General features: G+C 36.9%; 1 protein-coding gene across 2 annotated transcripts in view; it reads left to right on the forward strand.

Moving 5' to 3' along the window:
- Positions 1–21,782, forward strand: part of TRHDE (thyrotropin releasing hormone degrading enzyme) — a 202,038-nt gene that overhangs the window by 98,002 nt on the left and 82,254 nt on the right. For both annotated transcript variants that reach the window (XM_068190227.1, XM_068190228.1), the window contains exon 7: positions 15,395–15,460. In XM_068190227.1, coding sequence (XP_068046328.1) covers positions 15,395–15,460 — 66 coding nt within the window. The remainder of the gene's footprint in view (positions 1–15,394; positions 15,461–21,782) is intronic.

Below are 21,782 nucleotides of genomic sequence, written 5' to 3' on the forward strand. Positions count from 1 at the left end.
GCCTTCCTGTACAGAAGGTCTCTGATGATGATTCAGTCACGAGAGTCTCTTGACTGTGGCCCTTGTGTCTAATAATATTTTCTTCTGCATCATTTTCCGCCTAACATCAGACTGTAGCAAGACAGCATAGAACTGACATGGTGACTGAACCTCTTGTTTATCCAGTGCTCATTCTGGGATGAAAAAGAGGTGTTATCCTCTCTTGTAGACATAAGCTATTCCTAGACTGCAATAATGTCACCTTGGTCCTCTTTCATGAAGGGATCATGTACCTGTAAGGATGTGCAAATGAGAGAGTGTGTGTGTGTATATGTGACCATGTAATAGGTACCTATGATGGAATATAAAACCACAAAATACTTAGGACAAGATTTTAAAATGTTGCAGTTGCTCAAGAGCCCAAGTAACATTTTCAAATCCCTTAGCTATCTTGGAAAATAGTGCTCTAGGTCAATTAAGCTATAACAGCCAGCAGCTTTTAGCACACTGAATATTCCCATTGATTAAATCTTTCAATCATGTGCTTTCTGGTGATATCTAGACTGTGGTAGGTTCAGAGGCTTATCTCACATGAGTATCTTCATATTTCAATCTAATTATTCTTTTAAATTTATACAGTAATAGTACTCTTATAGTTAACTGCAGTACATGACAATTTTATGAACACTGCAACCATCAAGTAATTTTCATTTACATTGAAATGACAAATAGGACAATAGGACACATCTGTATACTGATAGCTATTTTATGCAGGCTAATAGGATCAGTCTGTTTTTTTGTGGAGATTACAGTACAAACTTTGCCTTGTATCTATCTGTGTAAATGTTCCTTTTTCAGTGTAACAGTAGCCATGCCCAGTGGATACAACAGCATCTCTCCACTTAGCTGCTCTGGTGGCCAATCCTTCTGAGTCTTAGGTGACATTGGATGTGTTCATATCAGGGCATGATCCAGTAAATTTTGAGCCCATTTACCAGATCAAGCAAATTACCTTAGGGAATGGTAATGGCAGAATTTACTTACACACCTTCATAGGTGGGGAGATTAAAATAACACTCTTTCACCTATGAAATCTTTTTTTTTCCCTGTCTGGTAATTTGTCTGTCTGCTATTCTCTGTAGATATTTATCATTTTTGTTCAAGATACAAGCTTAATTATATGATAGGAAGCACAAAAGTTTAATTAACAGCATACAAGCCTATTGTTTAATAGGAAGAAACTTTCCTGACTTACTTTGTAGCTGTTCTTTTCAGTACCTTAATTGAAACACCTGACACTGTTCCTTCTGAGGATAAATTAGAGCAAATTTAACATATCTTACTTAGTTTCTTTCCTAGAAAATGTTGTATGCATGCATGCATGCATTGCTTACACTGAAAATCAGCTATGGAAATGTTTATTTATTAGATATCCAGAATAGAGCCTATTCCTCTAGCTTTCTAGTGTCTCCTAGTATAAATACTGTGGTGAATAGTATGTTGGTAAAATCCAAAGTGTAAAATTACACTGAAGGCTTTCACGTGGTCAGGTGTGGGCTCAGATATTTTCAGGTGCTACAAAGCCCTTGACACACAATGAGCCTTGCTGGAAGGAAGTTATTACTGGTGTTTCTGGGATGACTTTTTGGTTGTCTTTGGTTGAATGACTTTTTAAATTGCTGTAAAATATGAAGCTGTCAGCAATTTTTTTTCTCTTGAACCTACTAAACTTTGGGTCAGGACCATCAGTGAGGACTTTTCTACTGTCTTAAATAAAATATTTTTAAACAGTTTACCACTGTGTGCAGTATCTGTCCCCTACATGTTTGATTTTTTTTTTAATTGTCTTTTAACTTTTTTTAAAAAATTCCATCTTGTGCTCCCTGAGCGCTTGGATTGCCCATGTGATCTCTATTCTCTCTTCACAATTTTCTACATGATATGGAAATGATGAAACTTTCTCCGATATAAGTTTTGTTCAGTGAAATGACAGTCATAGAATGTCCTTGTTATTTCATTGTCTTTACTGTCATCAATGTGGTACATCAGACACCATTAAAGTGCCCATCTCTGCTAGACACTCAGCTGTCATTCTAAAGACATGCCTTTTTCTACACACTTCAGAAATGACCATTGAAAATGTGCTATTTAGTTGCCTCAGAGTTGAATATATTTTTCATTTCCACTTTCTCATCCTTGGTGATTGCATTTGTGAAGAAATCCATGACATAAACCTCATGGCATTCAGGTAATCCCACAAGCAGAGTGAAACAGACACTATAGCCTGGCAGCACACAATGTTTTTCCACTTAAATGGTTGAGGGTAAAGTTTGCCTCTTTGAAAAACCATCATGCTAGTCATTCTTCATATAGAAGCATGTCATCCTCCACTAGTGCCACAAATAAGTAGAGAAAAATGAGAAGTCGTGATAGTTCATTAATAAACAGTACTGGTAGATGATTCAAGGCTCTCAAGTTGCATCAGAGAGTGCAAATGTCTTCCTAGTGCAGCTGGAAGTGAGATAGTGTCCTCCCACGATGACGGGAAAAGTGGTTATATCCCAAGTGCAGTAGAAAATACAGCCTGTTGAACACAAGAGTAGAACTGAGAATTGTTAAATCAAAGCAAAAAGCGTGACAGCCTTTCCACACCAGAAATAACTGACAGCAGGAATCATAGCCCTGGAGAGCTGCAGCATCAGAGGAGGAGAGAGTGCAGCAAGAATAATATGAGGAGCAACAATCAGCGTGGAACAACCGACTGTAACAAAATGGAGAAACAAGGCAGCTGCATCTCAAAGGCAACAGCCAGACCCAGAGCAACCTGAGGGTGAGCTATCTCAGACAGAACTAAAGGAATCATAGCCCTAGATGAGCAGCCACAGCCAGATAAGAAAAGGGATGAAAGGACATCTAGAGAGCCAGATATCTGAAGCCAGTTCAGTCAGCCTGCTGCATGCTTTGAAGTGTGCTGGTTGGAGATTCTGGCAGCAATCAGTGCAGGCAAGACCATTATGATGGAGTGTAGCTATAAAAGTACCCCCAAAAGAATATGCCTTGGTAAGTGACAAACAAATCAAAACAAGGAAGAGGATGACTGGAATAGGGAAGAATATTCGTTTTGTTCCTTCTGTGTAAGCTAAATTAACCTCAGCAGTGAGATCAGTTACTGACCCTGACTTTGTAATGCAAACAATTAATTATTTCCTAAACCCTTGTATGTATAACTTCCTTTTCCTTTTTAACCCTATGCCACATATTTAAAATTTCCTTTTTCTTCTTTCAGTGTCAAGTGATGGAAGGAAGATTTATTTCTGATAGCAATAAAGAGAAACCATGCTTCCTGCTTCCCCTCAAAAGCAGCATTCTGCATTAGGAGATCTGTTCGACTAAAACTTTACACAAAGAAAAATGCACAGCTTCCCTGCATTCTGGCAAAGGAGAATTTAAGAAATTAAAAGCAGTGGCTCGCTCACCCTTTTGAGCGTAATTCTCTTTGAAAATTTACAATGTAACATGTTCTGCAAGAATGTGGAAGAACAGGAGGGCTAATGCAGTCACTGGAAAGCCTCTCTAAAAACTTCATTCTTTTTACTTCTGTTCCTCAGGCACTGGGAAGCACATTCATACTGAAATAACAAAATAAAACCAAACCAAAACAAAAACCCCAAACCACCACCCCATATTCTGTTCAGGAATAGTAGCTTATAAGAAAGCCAGTTCATGAGTGCAATGAAATTGTGATGATGTGCATCTATGAAGTGACAAAAGAGTGAGAGTAGCTCATTAACAATGAAAGAAATGCTAGATAAATCATTTAATATTGTACAATAGCTTTTATTTTTTAATTTTTCTTTTAGTTGAATTGATAACATAAGGGGGTATCAGACTAGTTGAAAGTCTTACAATACAATAGAGATGGCTTTGGGATCCATTCAGTTGCTGTGGTATAAAGGGAGAGCTTTTTGTTTTCCCTAATTTAGCTGTGCTGTTGTCTGTGGATACCATTAAGTCCAAAGGGTGCACATTTGTGTGAGGCTGATTTTTCTTCCATGACTTGTGAGTGCAACAGGTCAGTGCCCAGATTGCAGAAGGTGCTTTCAGGAGCCATTTGTTCCTAATGCATTGTAACAGAGGAGGTATCTTGTAATGAAAATAATGTCTTTCTGTTTAGATAAAAAGGTTGTAGGTTGTTACTGCTTCCTGTATGAAAGTAATTGAAACACAGTCAGTGATACCAACAGATTCAAGTTCAGAGCAGCTCCAAGAGTGCCTCAGAGTATGGAGGTAAAAAGGCTCCTAAAGTATGGAGGCTGTCCCAGTTCAGCTGGTGGGTGCCAATGCCTAAAGCTAGACAGGTGCTTCAAGATACTTAAAATAATTCTCTTAACTCATCTTCCTACCATCCTGACTCAAGCAGGAGCAAATAATCTTTAACCCTTTACACTGGTTGGTGTATGCTCATTATTGTTTTCTGAAGAAGAAACTACAGTGTGTGGTATATAAGCAGCTACACATGGACAATGCTTCAGAAGTGTTATGTGTTCCATATGCCAGGGAAAATTGCATGTGGGTTTGATTTGAAATAATAAAGATGGAGCACAAATATTAATAAAAGCATTTTATTGTAAAGAAGAGTTCATTAGACTATACTGCTCCATCAAGGTAGAGTTATCGGGAGGACACAACCTTCCGATTGTGGTACAAGCCTTCTGCCTGTTTCCCATGGAAAAGCAGTGGCAAATGGCAGCTCCCAAGTGCTGGAGGAGATGATTGAAGCAGAAATGGCACCAGTGGGTCTAGACACCATGTCCTACCATCCTTCCTTCCCCAAAAGGAAGCCATTAGAAGGAGCAAAATAGTGCATCTGTGTCTCTGATATTTTCATAACTTAAAATAGAGTGTTCATAAAAACAGGTGTACATGCAGGTACTTGCACTTGACATGCACTTGTCTTTTCTGCCTCTCTGTTTCTGTTTTGTAATGATCATTTCCAGCAAAGGGCAAAACAGAAAGTTACAGGTATTTTCTTTGTTTTTCCCTGAAGGAGTCCAAAAAAAAAATGCCGGCGTACAGGCAAGGGCTGATTTTGCTGATACACATCCTGGTTTAGATCAATAACCAGAAGAGCGACAGTTACAAGTGTTAAAGTAACTTGGCAGAAATTGTAAGAATTAGAAATAGAAAATAAATTTGAGTTAGTGAAATAGAGTAAAAGGAACAAAGAACTGTTTGAAAGGTGACTTTCTAGAAAAACTTCTGGCACACTGTTTTGTTGTTGTTGCTGTTCTTTTTAAAGGTGTGTTTAAGTACCGGATAACTTAGGAAGCTTAAAGGAGGTATTAAAAAAGAGGAATTAGAATGACAGGTTTAGTTATAGATAGTTGCAAATCAGTCTTAGGCTAATGGATTGAGATTCTTATGTGGTATTTAGTGAACTAAAAAAGAATATTAATTTTTCTTGAAGATTTTCGTATAAAGACAGTTAATAAAAAAGTGTAATGTTCCTTTGTCCTTGTCACTGGTGTCAGAACATGTAAGAGGGGTTTTGGTGGTGAGGCTAAGTAAAACTCCTGTTGTAAGTTGAGTCATGATAGCATTTTATCTGGGCAATGGATAATATTTTATTATTCCAGGAAAATGATGTGAGCTGAAGAGTATGATTAGTTATGGTCATATACCCCTGAATTTTCTTCTTTCTGTCATGTTCCTAAATTTTGCAATGGAATTTATGACTAAGACAAGTATTTTGCCAAAGCCGTCTTGCTATCTGACCATTTTGGTATTATCCAGCCCTAGAACAGCTGTTTTTGTCAGAATAGAAAATGACTATGATTTCCAAGTGAAAAGTTCTCCTTGAATATAATGTTGTTTTTTCAGTGATATTTTGGCATCAGATAAATGGCCTTTCATTCTGTAAAAACAACATAAGGTGCCTTTATGCATCTTTGAGGATTTAATAAATACATTACAGGTTTGTAGGTATATTTGCTGATTTGAAAAATACTGGTTTACCCATGCTGTTAGTAAAGTTTTAAAAACCATGTAAGTTTATTTTTTAAATTAAAACATATCCTGGTTTTATTGCTGAATATTAACAGCATGTTAATTTGTGAGTGTGCACTGCCTGATTAGCAAATATCAGTTGGAAATTCTGTTGCTTTAAAAAGTAAAGAAGATTAATTAAATTACTGGGGTATTTATTCTAAGCTGTATCATTAAAATCAAGTAGGGATGGTTTTGTTTTGGCTCCTTTTAACAAATATAGTCCCTTAATTTTTAACAGTTATTACCAAGTGCAGGGAAACCAGTGAGAGCCACAACTGGCCAAGTACAAAGATGTTAAACTTTATGTGTGTAGGGCTGTGGCATTTATTTGTGTTGCTTGTGTGCTTAAGGTACTTCAGTGCATCACTGAATGATTGCCTGGGCAAAGACCCTCAGGATAGTTTCATACTGTGACATTTGGTACCAGTATGCTGCATGATCTGCATACACCTATCTCCTTCTGTACTTCTTCCCTTGGCTTTTATATGGGTTATCCAGAGACAAAGCCTCTAGGAATTAATTTAAACATTGTACATTTCTGTCACAGAGAGGAAATCATGGGCACATGTTTACTCATTTAAACATCTTCTGTTACCCTAATCAAATAAGGAAGCATTTGCACTTATAACATTCACTTGCAGTATGCTTCATTTTTTTCTTGTAATATTTGGAGGTGCCATTGGAGAATACAGAAAATAGCTACGCTGTTGTATTACAGTGCTCAGTTTCCGAAAATGAAAGAGGAGTTTAGTGTTGGTGACTCATGATACAATCTAATTAATTCCCTGAAAAGAATTTTTCAGTGGGTACTTATGCAGTTCTCAGAGATGAGATAGTTTTGATACAGACAGCTGAAGAATTCCAGAGAAGCCTTTGCAATTATCTCTGCTGTTACAGCTTGATAGAAGTGCTTTAGCAAAGGTCTCTCTGGAGCCTGCAATGGGATCATGTTGTAACTGATGTCATGAATAGGACACTCTTGTTCCGTAATTGTCAGAGTAAGAACACATAAGATAAAAGACTGTTCAGATGATAAAGGTAGGAAAGTAAAATACCTTTCAGCATAACCTTCTGAGTGAGAGCTGAGGAATGGCTGAACTTCTTCCTTTGTGAGAAAATGAAAAAAAAGAACAGCATAAAGTGAATATGTTTGTTTAAGGAAATGCAGCTGAAGTGCAATACCTGTGTTTGAAAGTGGTTACCCAGTGTTCAGTTGTTCATACAGGAGAATTCAGTAAATTCAGTGCACTGCATGTAGTGTAACACGTTACACTACTTCCATCAGTTAACCAAGTTTTTAAATAATTCATTTACATATGTATACCTCTGTCTACGTTTGAGCAAATTCTGCAGATGTGACTTAGTCAAAACATACTTCTTTTCTGTTAAATATCTCCAAGATGCAGCATATTTAATTTTGGGGGTTTTAAAAAATTTTATGTATTTATTTTTTTAAATGTCACATTTTTGCTACATGTTTGATGTACATTATTCTTTTGCTTTAATTCATGTTGTGTTTTTTCCCAGTAAGCTAAGTTTCATGGGGTATCCAGCTGTGGTTGCTTAGTACCAACAAAGAATGTTGTTTTGAAAAACGTGACTTGGATATTACTTGTTGGCTAGTGTTCACATTACAAAATTAAAGTGCAAGTGTGCATTCTTTGTATAAATGCTTGGTAAGATGCTCTTCTAATACTTGAAATGAACTTAGACTCACAAAATTACCCGAGCTTTTGAGAACTAAAGAATAATACATGAATTCAAGAAATTTAAGCTGAAATGAAATGATACTCACTTAAAAGCCCATTTGATTGTGGATATCCTTAGGCTTCTATTTGACAGAGAACTGTATCAATATTTTCAACATTTAAAAGAAAAAAACACAACCTGTATGCTGCTTTTATTACATTTGCAGTTCTAAAAGAATTTCCTTCTTTGTATGTTTCATGAAGAAATGATACGTTTCAACCAGTACTTAAAACACATTAGCCAAAAGTAGGAAGTTCTTTTGTGTTCTGAGGTGATTCTGGTGAGCTAGTAGAGTAGGCCTGACTTGACTGTATGCAACAGGTATGGCTCTGACTTACGTAGTGAGGGACCAAATCATGGTCAAAGTATAAAATGGGGACTGAGATTTTTAAGGATCTACCAGGGGAGTGCAATGAATTTTTTGTGTTGGATGTTCCTGCTGAAGAATGGGTTAATTCCCATGCTCAGTTTATTCTTTGTAACAGGTTGCAGAAACCATCAATTTGAGGTAGGTGTATGGGAAACACTAGTTAAAAGAACTGTTAGTTGTTAGAAAGTCTGCAGATCTGAGTGGCATCCACTTGCTCCTTCTAAGGGTAACCAGATATGGAGCTGCAGAACTTCTGGCAATGGGATGTAGACCATCCTAACAAATAGTTGCTGTGCCAGAGAATTGCATGAGAGCTATAGGCTGGTGAGTTTGTCTTCCTTTTCCAGTGAGATGGGGACTCTATATGGTATAGAGTAAGATAAGTGAGCACATGGATTAATATATTGATCTTGACTGGTCATCACTGCTGCAAAGGGGAATTCATTCTTACTATCCAGCTGGAGTTCTTGAGGGGAGAGTGAGAAGACAATGGATTTTAAAAAATTTTGACAAGGCACGCCACTTATAGCTCAGGGTAAATAATTTAAGGAGAGAGCTATTTAATGTGTGTGTACTGTAGCTGATTAATTAAAAACCACCCATACTAGCATACATCAGGTATATACTAGTAGTCATGAAATTTTGTATATTGATTCTCATCTTAAATCAGGAGGTCTCTATGAAAGAATGATGCCTTTGTGTTTGCCTGTGTGTGGTCTGAGTCTTGTTTTAATCAGTGAAAAGGAAGCTGATTGTAAGAACTTACTATTGATAACAATAGCTCTAACAATATGAATGAAATTTAGTGTAATTGAGGCAGAGGATAGAGTAATTCACATTTCTCTTAGCTAGAGAGAAGGTAACCTTAATCATGAATTGTAGGTTTATCAGCACACAGAAAAATAACTGTAGGCCTTCTGTTTGTGTCCCACTGAATTTGAAAAACAGTTTATGTGTTATTACGTATTAATCAAGACTGATTATGAACTGACTACGGCACAATAAAAGAAAGTTAATAAATCACCTGTATTTAGTTTTGGTGTTTGGTTTTGGTTTTGTTTATTTAATGAGCAGAAGAAGCAAAATGGATAGGTGGAGATTTTGTGGAAAATGGATGTATTAAATATCTGTTTTAGAACCTCAGTTAAGTAATTTTTTCTGGTAGTCCAGTGTTCCCCTCCTCAGCATCTCACTCCCTGCTTACACCTTGGATACTATGGAGGTGTTTTTCTTACCAGGTTTGTTCCTGATATTAGCTTTTGTGTCACTGAATTATTTTTATGAACTAAATCAAACAGCTTTAATTCCTAAAGAAGGGTGGCAAGGTGTACATTCAGTGAAGAAGAGATAAATTGAGGTCTGTGTAATTACTATGATTGATGTTACGTGAGATAAATTGATAGGTAAGACTGCAAGATGCTGTACTGGCCTTTGCAAACTTGAGGAGGCGTTTTCCCACTGTTAACTTTTTCATAGTTTTTAATGTTGTTTTGTAATTTACAGGGTAAAATATCTTCAGAGAGATTGATGTCATCTCACTTGAGATGGTCACCATGTAGACACCTGCAACTGAGTATCCCTCCATCTCCCTGTATCATCAGTGAAGATAAACAGGCATCTTTAGGGTGAAATTCATCTGTCCTATTTTAGATGCATGTCGTTGGATGAATCAAGATGAACTGAAGGGCTTGCTTCTCCCTCCTTTGCCTTTAAAGGAGGTCTAGGCAGCTGCCTCAGCTGTGTACAACTGCGTAAACATCACTTAGCCACAATGTAGGTATTTGTAGTCAGATGAATCTCAATCCTATGCTTAAAACAAAAACAGCAAAACACACAAGAGCACAACTAAAAAGAAAAAGAAGCTGATATTGCAGGAAAAAATGAAAAATTTTGTAGGAAAGAGGATGGAAGAGCTGTGTGTTTTCCAGGTCAGCCTATTATGATTTCTTTTCCTTCCCCCACTCTAATGCATTTACAGAACAATCTATTATTTTGCCCTTACAAAGTAAATCAGTTGTAGTTCATGGTTTCTATTTGTGTTGCTGACATTTTTCTCTCAAGGGAATTTCTTAGAATAATGACATAATTTTTGGTTCTTCAAAGAATAATGCTGGAGGAATTTCTAGTTTATTTGTATCTCTTCACATATGATCTCTTGTTCCTGCCTCTTGGCTTCTGCATAACCCTGGTGCTGGTTTGCTGATTTTTATATTGTTCCCTTCCCTGAAACTGCTTCACCAGTTCTTTATTTCAAGTACTCTTCTTTGCTTTCTGTTCAGTATAGAGCATCTACCTTCAGCTAGCAAGCACTCTACCCTCTCTCAAGGGCCTTCTGTTGAATACCTACCCTTGCTAGTCTTCTTATGTAAAAGTATGAAGTGTAGAACAAAGCGAGATACTATTTTTGTTATTTGACTATATATACAAAAGGATCACACCTGTTTTGTACCTCCACAATTCAGGAGTTTCCCCAGAATGGGGAATCAATTTCTGCATGGCCTTTTGGAACAGTGCAGTTGAATTAATCTCACTGCACTTCAGATGTCTGCAGCACAGATGTATACATATGAGCTAATCACTCAAGCCTGCTTTTGGAGTGAATTACAAGAGATGGGTGCTTTTAGAGTACAATTCCCCTGATCTGAGGTTTACTTTAAGATTAGATAAAGTGCATCCAGAGGTGACTTGTGCAGCCCAATAACTGTAAGGGAGGTCTGAACAATTAAAGTGATTATAGTCACAGGTGCTACAGATTCCTGCATTCAATCAAGTGTATCACTTCCTGTGTGGCCCTGTTGCAGTACTGTGTAGTAGTAGTAGTCATGTTTTTGTCGGTTCATACATAAGACTTAGTTTGTTTCCTGTTAAATAAAGTTCCATTTGGTACTATCTTTTGTATTAAAAAAATTACAAGATGCAAGTTGCAAGTGAAACAATTAATTAAGGAATTTCAAGTATAATAAAATTAACATCTTCAGTAAGTCATAAAATTAAATTGACTTACAGTAATTGTGTTCTGTAATGATGCAAGAGGATCAAGATGTAGGAGTGGGTTCTAGAAAATTAGTTTAATCTGGGATCAAGGATGCAATCACATTATTTTATATTGGCATGAAGAGAGTTAGATTGCATGGAGAGAATTAGACTGAATACCTTAGCTTGGCTCTGTATTTTGTAGATTTCAAAGACATGTTCAGTTTGCATACAAAGGAATTCTACTCCTAAGTTTGGTTATGGATTGTCTTTACCTTGTGGTGAGTATATAAGTTTCTTCAGGGGAAGAAAGCGCATAAACTTCCATCCCTTTAGGCAGCGTTGGCTAACTGTCCATGAGTGAGCCTTTTCCCAAGATCACTTTGCAAAAAAGAGCTGTATGCACCTAATTTCCATGAAGTAGTCAACTTATTCTACTTTCCTTTCCAATAGCAGTGGAATATCAATGCTGAGGCTGAGAAAGCTTCAACTGTATCATAGATTATATAAGGAGCATATAGGTTATACAAGGAGTGTATAGGTTATACAGGGATCTGGGTGATCTTTGGCAAGTGATTTCACTATGGTGTGCCACAATTTCCTTTTAATTTGCAGAATATTGGCATTAATCTTAGTAAGCACTTGTGAGATCTGCTAATGAGCAGTGCTTCTCCAGACCCAGGTATTGCCATTAATCATTGGATGAATAACTAGTGTATTTGTCTGAGTAGACAAATTAAGATAGGGTACAATGGCTTAAGGCAAGTCAGATTTTACACTGACAGGAACTAGGTATGTTTTTTGAATAAGAAAGAATTGCTTTCTCCTAGACCTCTTAAACCAATGTGCTTTACCTCTTGACAAGGTATTGAGTCATCCACTGCCTAGAGGAAAGCACTTAAATTATCAATAAGCAGTCATTCTGCCCAGCAGGAGAGGCAAGTTTGCTTCTCAAGACATCCTGTGTTGTTCCTCTGTTGGACGAAGGTTGGGGGAACAAAAGTGTCTCTGAGAGTGAAGTGGGGAGCAGCCTCCTTGCATGTCAGGGTGTTTAGAGAGTGATGCTGATAGGTTCCAAAGGACATCTCCTGCACCAGGACAGATTTGTTGGGATTTTTCTGTAGGTTTAGGTCTAGGTCAAGAAGCTTTTGGAAGGTATGGCAGCATAAGTCCTCTGGACTCCATCTGGTTTACTGCTTTCTAAGCAGGGAGACAATGGGAATGTCAGCTCATTGGGCCATTCAGATGACCCCAAAAGCTATGTATTCTGTTCTTCCTGTAACTGAACTTACTGCACATACCTTCTGCACCTCCCACAACCCTCTGTTTAGGGTCACTTTCCAAGCTTCTCCTTTTAGTAAGCCACTCTTCTTTATGTCAGTTACTCTCTATGCCTCTTGCTTGTTATGCTTCTGCCTGCAAACCTGTTTTACTTCCTCCCTAGTCAGAGTGCCAGTGTTTGCTGCCTTATCCTGCTCTGCTTTCCAGAGCTGTGAACGTGTCGAGATCTTCTGCGCTTCTTATGAATGTATCATTGTTCTTTGTTCTGCCTACTCTCAAAAGTTCAGGAAAGGTGAAATGAATGGTTTCCTTCCATTTCTTTTCCCTCCACACTAAGGGCTTCATTTGCTCCTGTTTCTTCTCCCGTCTCTTGAAGACACTTTTCCCCCTCTTAAGGTTCTCTTGCTTGTTTGAATCCATTCCCTTCCTGAAACACGTAAAGAAAGCATTTGCTTTCCCTGAGTGGGGAAGAAGGCAGAACTGTGACAAGCCTATTGTTCTGCAAGCTGTAAGCAGGGTTTCTGAGTTTCCTGAAGGTAATTAATTGGTAGAAAGTACTTCTGAAGTAGTTGTGAAAAGAGATCTATCTTGAGAGAATAGTCCTGCATTTGTGCCTTGACTCTCCCTTCAGTCTTTGCTTGCTGTTTTATTTTGTTTGCTGTATAATGGCCAGCCATAGTCCATCCAACATGTGTCTAAATATTATCTCTGAGGAGAATTCTATAATTCTTTACATGTATATGATAGTTATTAGTCTCTGGATAGAAAAAAAGACTCTATGGGCAAGATTATATGGAACTATTAGCTTGCTTACTTTTTTACAGAAGTCAGTAGAGTCAAGGTGCTTATATAAATATATGTCTTTCGTTACTACGTGAAGTGTAAACTGTGAGAAAGAAACCAGAGCACCCTGGAATATTTGATAGTGAGTAGGAAAAGGGATGTGTGATGAATAGAAAAATGTCTTCTTGTTGAGGATTTTGACTGATATGTTTTTTTTGTTTCTGCTACAGATATTTTGGATTGCCCTGACCAGATTACTTACAGAATAAGTAGGATTTACTTATTTATGAGATTTAAAAAAAATCTGTTGGTTATCTACTTAAACAGATTTATCTGTTGTTCATCTGCTTAAATGTCTCTGAGAACTTTACTCAATCTGTTTCTCTAGTAGTATTAAGGACAATAATGTTTCCTGACCTATAGTATTGTCTGCTCAGGTAATAATCTGTTTTGAAAGGTGTTACTCCCTATTCTGCTATGTGTTCCAGACATGATTTGTCTTCCAGTAAGATTATATACTACCATAACAACATATCCTAGTTTTAATAATGCAAAAAATCATGTTTTGGTTTATTCACTATTCAGTTCCTAAAAGCAGCTCAGTTACTCTGCAACCTATATAATATTTGTTTTTGTTGCCTATATGAAGGACTTGTGTTTTCTTACAATTTACTAATTTACAAATAGTTTTGATTTACGTCATTATTTCAAGTGTTGTTTATTGCAGATCCATTCAGTACTTAAAAATAATCACTGTGTAAAAAAATCAGTGGAACATGTATAAAATAATCTAAAAATTGGACACCTGAACTTTAATTTAGCAGAAAAAGACATAAAGTCTTGTTTTGAAAGCTGAAGCTAGATAAATTCAAGTGAAACTAGATATCTTCCAATTAGTAAAATGGTGCATAGTTTCACTGTGAGAGTGAATATTAGTTGTGACACATTATATACTACTCTGAAACATTATTCTGATAATTTTCTAAAATATAAAGAGAAACCATAGGAACTTTTGCCTAAATTACTAAATTAATGCAGAATAAATGTTTTAAAAGTCCTTTTGGCTTTAGAATCTTTAAATTTTTGAACCTATGTAATGTTGCTTTTTTTTTTTTTTATTGTCTGATTGAGTGTTAACCTAATTCCTGGACCTTCGTCTCTAGATGAGGTGGTAGAGTTCTAGCATCATGTTTTCTTAAAGCCTTTAATTTATGGATTTGCAATCACAAGTGTCCTTCCTCTTGTATGGTGATCAGTACTAAGTATAACAAATATTGGGACTGGGAGACTGGTTGTCTTGAAGTTATAATGTAAAGTGGGATATTATAGCTAAATGGTCACATCAGATCTGCAAAGTTATTTCTGCTTGAAATAGAGCACTTGTGCAAAGGGAAAATACACAGCAACAGTGTTTCCGAGAGTGTGTGAGAAAACTCAAAAAGGATGCTTAAAAAAAAGCTGCTCTTGCAAGTATCTGTCTGTTTCTTGCGTTAAGTACTGGGATTTAGAATCGCTTGTCTTTTAGATCTCTATGCTTTACCTGAAGGGGAAGAGGCTAAGAACTTCTATAAGTAGAGAAAGAGTGCTATACAAGTACATATCTCTTTGCATGACAGTCTGGAAAATAACCTGACTCTTAATAAGTCATATATATATATATATATATCTCCAAGTCTTATATAATTCTAATGGAAATTATTTACTTTTAGTCACCAGATCTCGAAGGCTGTTACAAAGTGAAGTTGTATCACTGAATCCTGATGTACAATAGTGTAATGGAGATAAAAGTATTATTAATAATCACTGAGGTAGAATTTGCAGTTGACACTATTTCTTTGCTCTCATTTAAAACTGGGCATTTCTGTTGAGTGCTTAGAAGGGTTGGGGTCAGTCACCTGTGGAACTGACACGTGTGGGCTCCAGCAGTGGGGAGAGTGTGTTGTTTGACCTGCATCTTATTCAATATATGAGGCAGGATATTAACACTTCATATCACTTATTAACACTTATTATCACTTTGCCTCCTCACTTTTCCTAGCAAGCATTTGCATTATCTTCTCTCTCTCTTTCATTCTCACACAAATAAAGATTGTATAAGTTACAGGTTTCAGGCATATTAGTGTTGGATGAAAATGCCTGCTTCTGAGTGTATTTGTTGTGTTATATTGGCATTCAAAACTGGTAACTTTGTTTCTCTATTATTTCCCATAGGGTGCAGCTCTGATTCGAATGTTGGCTAGCTTTATGGGTCACTCTGTGTTTCAAATGGGCTTACAAGTAAGTAAAGGCACTTCCATCTTTGTGTAGATTTGTATTTCTAGCAGTTTCTCTTGCTCCTTTTTTCTTTTGAAGCTATATTTGCATCAGTTTATCGTATATTCTGGTATATTTGCATCAGTTTCTTTACTTTAGGACCTTCTGAGTTACCACTATGTCCCTGAAGCTGAATTTGATTGAAGATGCAGTTTCACCTATATTTCTTGATGTATGAAGTGATTGTACTTCAACTGGCACACAGTTTTGTGTAGTGTGCCACATAAAAGCCACTTTATCCATGTGACAACTATGTGAAGGACTAGCTGAGGAACTAGCTACTTCTCTTCACCTGCATTTGACTGCTGGTCTAACAAATAATAACAATATAAGCCAGCTGGAAAATAAACAGCCCTAAAATGAATAATGCTTTTCAGATAAATACTTTTGCCATCCCTTCCTCTGTAGCAAAATCCTTGAGCTTTATTTTTACCTTTAATAAGCTTGGAGTGCTCTCTGCCTTAATGATGTTTTGAAAACTCACTCTTTCTTTTAAAAGAAATTTAAAGAGGTAACATTTCTATAGAAAGAGAAAGAAATTCAACATGCTGTTTACCAAGGATGAACTCCTTTAAGCAATAATTCAACACAAATGAGTGTTTGGTAAACTATTTAAAAACAAACAAGCCAAAGCATAAAAAACAATGCAATTCCTGCTATTCCATTGAAATCTACTTTAGTAAATCATGTTACAGGCAGCTGTGATTGATGAATTATGTATGATACAGCCTGCTACTTAGAAGTGTCCTTTAAAGTAAATTGATGTTCACCTGAAATACAATTATGCTAAGTTGGAAGGAGTAATCAATCTTATCTGTTCTTAGTAAGCTTTTCATTTTGAAATTTAAATAAACTATGTCTAGGATCAGGTCATTTTTTAACAGAATAATTCTACCTCTAACCAAAATAAATTGGAAGATAAAATATAAACCAAAAATTAAATGAATGCATTGGTCATATCAGAGAGGTATTTTCCATGCAAAGGCAATGAAAGGAAACTTGCTGAGGAAATGCACCTTTCTGGAGAATTTACAGTACAATCAGGGTTTGTAGCATAACTTACTCATGGGACCAGATTGATCATTTGCTTAGTTGTAACATCAGGTCAGATCAATTTGATACATTTCTCATCCAGATGAGAACTCTTTATATCAGAAGTTTCCTTCATAAATCTTGTGTATGTTAAGTGTAAAATCATCATGTCATTTAAGACAGTAAGACTTCTGTCCTTAGTCCAGCAAACTTCATATTCTAGCCAGAAACTTCTGTTTGGACATATCAATTCATAGAGGAATTCAGTAGCACTTTTTCCCAGTGGAGTATGTCATTCAGGGTTTTAGAAAGGAAAAGTTTTAGTGTGTACATCTTAAACCCTGTTTTTCTGTTTTCTTCTACATTTGCCTGAGAAATAACTGTGTGGAAGTTGTCTTGAAATAGACAGAAAAAAACTCAGATCAAAGAATAGCTATGCCGAGATTAATCATAATTACCATAAAGTTATAATGGAGCTTTGGTTTTTTATTTGAATGGTTTCCTATTATTTCTGCTTTTCACTGGTTTGGCTCTAAATAGAAACCATTCTGTTTGCTAATGAAAGTCTATGAAAAATCTAACTGTGAAAATCTGACTAGTACAAGTCTTGGCATCAGTTCAGTGGGAAGATGATGATTTTAACTAAAACCAGTTTGAAATCCAGATAGAGATTTTCCATGTGTATGTTTTCAAGCTGAACAAAATAAAACATAAAGTTCATAGTTTTTCATAAGCTATAAATTGTGCAGTTGGAAATATCTGTCAATCATTTAATTTTTTGTAATTTGCAAATCTAACAAAATACTCTTCCTGCACTGTACATTTGTGGGCTATAGCTTTACCAATGATGAGGTAAACTGGAGGACTAATTTACCCTTTCTGTCATGCACTGGTTTAGGCATTTTAGCTCTTTAGCTTGGTACCATCACTTGGGTTTTTGAATTATGTTGCCTTGAATCCTGTTTCAATGTCAAATTCTAATATTCTATGTAGAATAGCAAAATTGAATATTACTACTATTTATAAATCTCTTCAAATAACAGATATTCTGAAAATGCACTTGGTGGTTCATTCCTCCTGTGTTATTCTAATGGCTTGCTGAGTAACTGAGTTCTGAAAGACCTCCACAGCCAGTTTTTCCAGGAGAATGCTGTGGGAAATGGTGTCAAAGGCTTTACTAAGTTTAGGTAGACAAAATCCACAGCCTTTCCCTCATCCACAAAGTAGGTCACAGAAGGGGGTCAGGTTGATCAAACAGGACCTTTCTTACAGCATGCTGGCTGCGTCTGATGCCCTGGTTGTCTTGCATCTGCTGTGTGATGGCACCCAAGATAATCTGCTTCATGATCTTCCCTGGCACTTAGGTCAGTCTGACAGGCCTGTCATTCCTCAGATCATCCTTCCAAACCTTCTTGTAAATGGGTGTCACATTGCTAACCTTTCGTTGTCTAGGACTTACCCAGTGAGCCAGAACTACTGGTAAGTGATGGAAAGTGACTTGGTGAGCACTGCTGCCAGCTCCCTCAGGACCCTTGGATAGATCCTGTCCCTTCTGATAGACTTCTGTGTATCTAAGTGGGGTAGAAGACAGCTGACCATTTTCCCCTCAGATGTTTGGTGCTTCACTTCTGCTCTCTGTCTCTGTGGTCCAGCTGAGGGGGCTGGGTACCCAAAGAACAATTGGTCTTACTATGAAAGTCTGAGACTAAGAAGGCATTAAGTACCTCAGCCTTTTCCTCATTTTTGTCACCATGATAATCCCCAGATTCAGCCAAGAATGGAGATTCTCAGCCCTCCTGTTGCTAATATATTTATAGAAACATTTTTTAATGTGTTTTACAGTAGTGTCTAGATAAAGGTCTGCTTTGGCTTTGACTCTTCAAGTTTTCTGCCTGCATAACCTCGCAATGCCCTTGTAGTCCTCCTTGTAGTCCTGCTTGCCCCTTCTTCCAAAGGTCATAAACTTGTTTTTTGTTATCTGAGTTCCAAACAAGGCTCTCTGTGCAGCCAGGCTGATGGTCTTCCCCACTGGCTTGTCTTTCAGCACGTGGGGATGGTCAGCTCCAGTACCTTTAGGATTTCTTAAATATGTTCAGCAATCCTGGACTCCTTTGCTCTTCAGGCAAAAGCCCAAGGGGCTCTCTCAATGAGTGTCATAAACAGGCCGTGGTAGCAGTTCTGCTGACCCCTCTCCTAACTTCTCCAATAATTGAAAACTCTATAATTTCATAATTGCTGAGCTGAAGATACCCTCCAATCATCACATCACTCACCAGTCTTTGTTCACAAGCAAGAGCTCCTGCAGGGCAGCATTTTTACTTGTCTTGTTCACCAGCTGTGTCTAGAAGTTAACTTCCACACACTCCAGGAACCTTCTATATTATTACCTCTCCACTCTATTATATTTTCAATATTATTTCAGGTTTTTTTTTTTAGTCTATTAGCTATGTCCTTAAGAGTTTAACAGATGATAAAAAAGAGTAATTCTGAAGTCTTGTTAAAGTAGCATAACCAAGATGAGTAGTTCTTCATTTGTGTTTGTATTGTTTGTGGTTTCATCCAAATCAAGGCATGATTCATTGTCTTATTAAGACGTAAAGAATTAGAGCTTTAATATAGGAGACACTACAACAGATAAGGTGTAACTTAACTTTGGGTTAAGGAGAGGAAAAAATAAGGTTTAGAACAAGAAGCAAATAGGATTGCTACCTTATTTGTTAATTGCTTGTTTTTTCTTACTCACTTGGCATGTGGACTTCTTGAAGAGCAGGTGGAGACAGGTTGGGGGTGAAAAATCCCTTACTTGTCAAAGAAAACAATCAATTGTATTAAGAAGAAGAGAAAAGTTGATGGAGGAGAATGAAGCTCTTTGGTGGATATTTTTTACCAATAAATATGATCTGAAGGAAATGTACAAATGTGTATGTGATCTGTAACAGTTCAGCAAACTGTTCTGTTCAGGAATCTGCAAGGAAGTAAAATTCTGGTAGAAGTGCTCATTTTTGCAGTGTAGATGTCTTTGTAGAGATTCATATCTGTCAAGAATAACTGGCCTGTTCCTATGATGATAAATATACTTGAAAGGGCATTTGATTATAGTGTGGCAGTTCCACAATAAAGCTGCATCCAAGAGACTAGTGAAGGTAGGATTTTTGAAAAGCCCTTCAAAGATATGATGTCTTGAATCATATGGCATTTAAAACAGGAAATTCAGTTACAGACAGAACATTCTCGCTGTAGCACTCCATAGACAAAAGCAAAAGAGAATGTATTTCTATTGGCTGTAATGAATAATTGAATAATGACAGTAGTAGCCACAGCTGGTAACACTTGCATATGAGAAAATTACAGCTATTATTTTTGTAGAAAATGTCTAATAAATCCTTCCTTCTCACAGCAGGTGATTTCTGTCTTTTAAAAGTTCTGGCATCTTTCATGATGTGCAGTTTCTTATACTCCAGGAAAATTCAAGAAGTGCACATCACTGAATGCCAGTACTCTTCTTACAAAATGGTGTTGCTCTTCAGTCAAAAAGCTATTAATCAGGTAAGAAGGTGGTTAGAATATGAAGAGGCTTGGTCAGCACCACTTGCTCTGATTATGTTTCTGAACTGCACAGATTGATAGAGGTTGGCCTTATCATTCAGTCATCACTCAGGGTGGTAATGTGCAATACGATACTAGGTCTGTGTGAGATTTTCTTCTGTAGGCTGTTGTTCCGACTCCATGCTTGAAATAGATGGTTTCTTACATGTCTGGATTCACTGGGTTGCATTTTTGGGAAGATTTTACTGCGTTATGACAATGCATCTCTTCAAGTAATCAGTGCTTGGTTTTTATTTTTTTCGAAATAAATAGAGAGAGAAGTACCAGTGGTTTGAATGTCTGGTAGATGTGTTTTTAAAAGCACCTCCAGTGTTGTAATAAGATATTTCTGCACTGGTTTATTTTCTTATATTTGGTTTGATTATTTTGGAGCCTCATCTCCAATACTGTACGTTTGTCAACACTGCATTTCATTTGCTGTGTGACAGCTCATTGATCACATAGATCTGTATCCTTTTGAACTTCACTTGCTGCTGTGTATGTGTTCATCACTCACTCTGATTTAGTGCATCATCAGCAGTTTGAATTAGTTACCGTAGGAGTCTCTGCTTCTGTGATAAATTAACTACTTTTTAGGCTTTACATTGTACATTTGGAAGAATTTTCATACAGTGCTTTGGATAGATACTGTCTCTTTTGGTGCTGTAGAATGGCCACTGTATTGAAACAAGTTAGTCAGCCTTTCACAGGAGCTGTCTGGGGAAGTGTGGTGTTCAGGCTATTAAATACAGCAAGGTTCAGATTTCAGCCACTTCCTAGTGTCATATTGCTGGCTATTTAAATTTACTTTCATCGCACTGCTTTTTCCTGCTTTTTAGACACCTACAATGTGCATGAAATAGTAATGCATGAAATATTTTCATCTATTTCCATGGTAATATATGATTATCTATTTTTTACATAGTGTATTAAACAGTGTACCCATTTAATACCTATTTATTATCTCATTATTACCAGTTCATAACAGTTAGTTGTTTGCTATCTTTAATGAGACATCATTAGAGACTTCTTTTTAAGAGTTTTCTGTAAAAACATAAAAAATCTGCAAAGACAAACAAAAAATCAGGCATCTTAGGATCAAGGTGGGTGAAGCTGTTAACTGCAATGCTGCCTTCAGATCAACAATGAACATGGAACTACCTGGAGTCTTCTTTTGTTCAGTCAAAGGATGTAACTTTTGCCACCCAGGAGGAGCATCTTTGTATCTACAGTACCTCTGGTGTTGCAGCTGGTGCATTTACTAGGTGTTGAGTAAAGTACTTTTCAGCTGATTCTGCACCCACCTCCTCTGCTTTAGAAAAGAAGAGTGTATGATGTTGGTGAACATCAAAGTATCACCATGGATGTTCTGGCAATTAACTGTCTGAGATAGTTGCTACCAACCCCTTTATCTGAGAATTGTCAACTGGAGAACTTGAGCATGTTAAAAGGAGGACTTCAGAAATCATAGGAAATCTTATAGGAGCTGACATCACTGTTTTCTGCAGTGCATAGCATACGAGATTGTTAGTATCTTTCACCTTTTTTGCACCCTCAGCTTTTCTATTGCTTCTAATTTACATCACTCTGGATTTTAGTTTACATTTGTTAAAGGAATTCAGCGTTATGGACTGAATTCCTATAGCTTTTTCCACCTCGACTTACAGAG

Source organism: Anomalospiza imberbis, chromosome 5, assembly GCF_031753505.1.
Source record: "Anomalospiza imberbis isolate Cuckoo-Finch-1a 21T00152 chromosome 5, ASM3175350v1, whole genome shotgun sequence".
NCBI lineage: Eukaryota > Metazoa > Chordata > Aves > Passeriformes > Viduidae > Anomalospiza > Anomalospiza imberbis.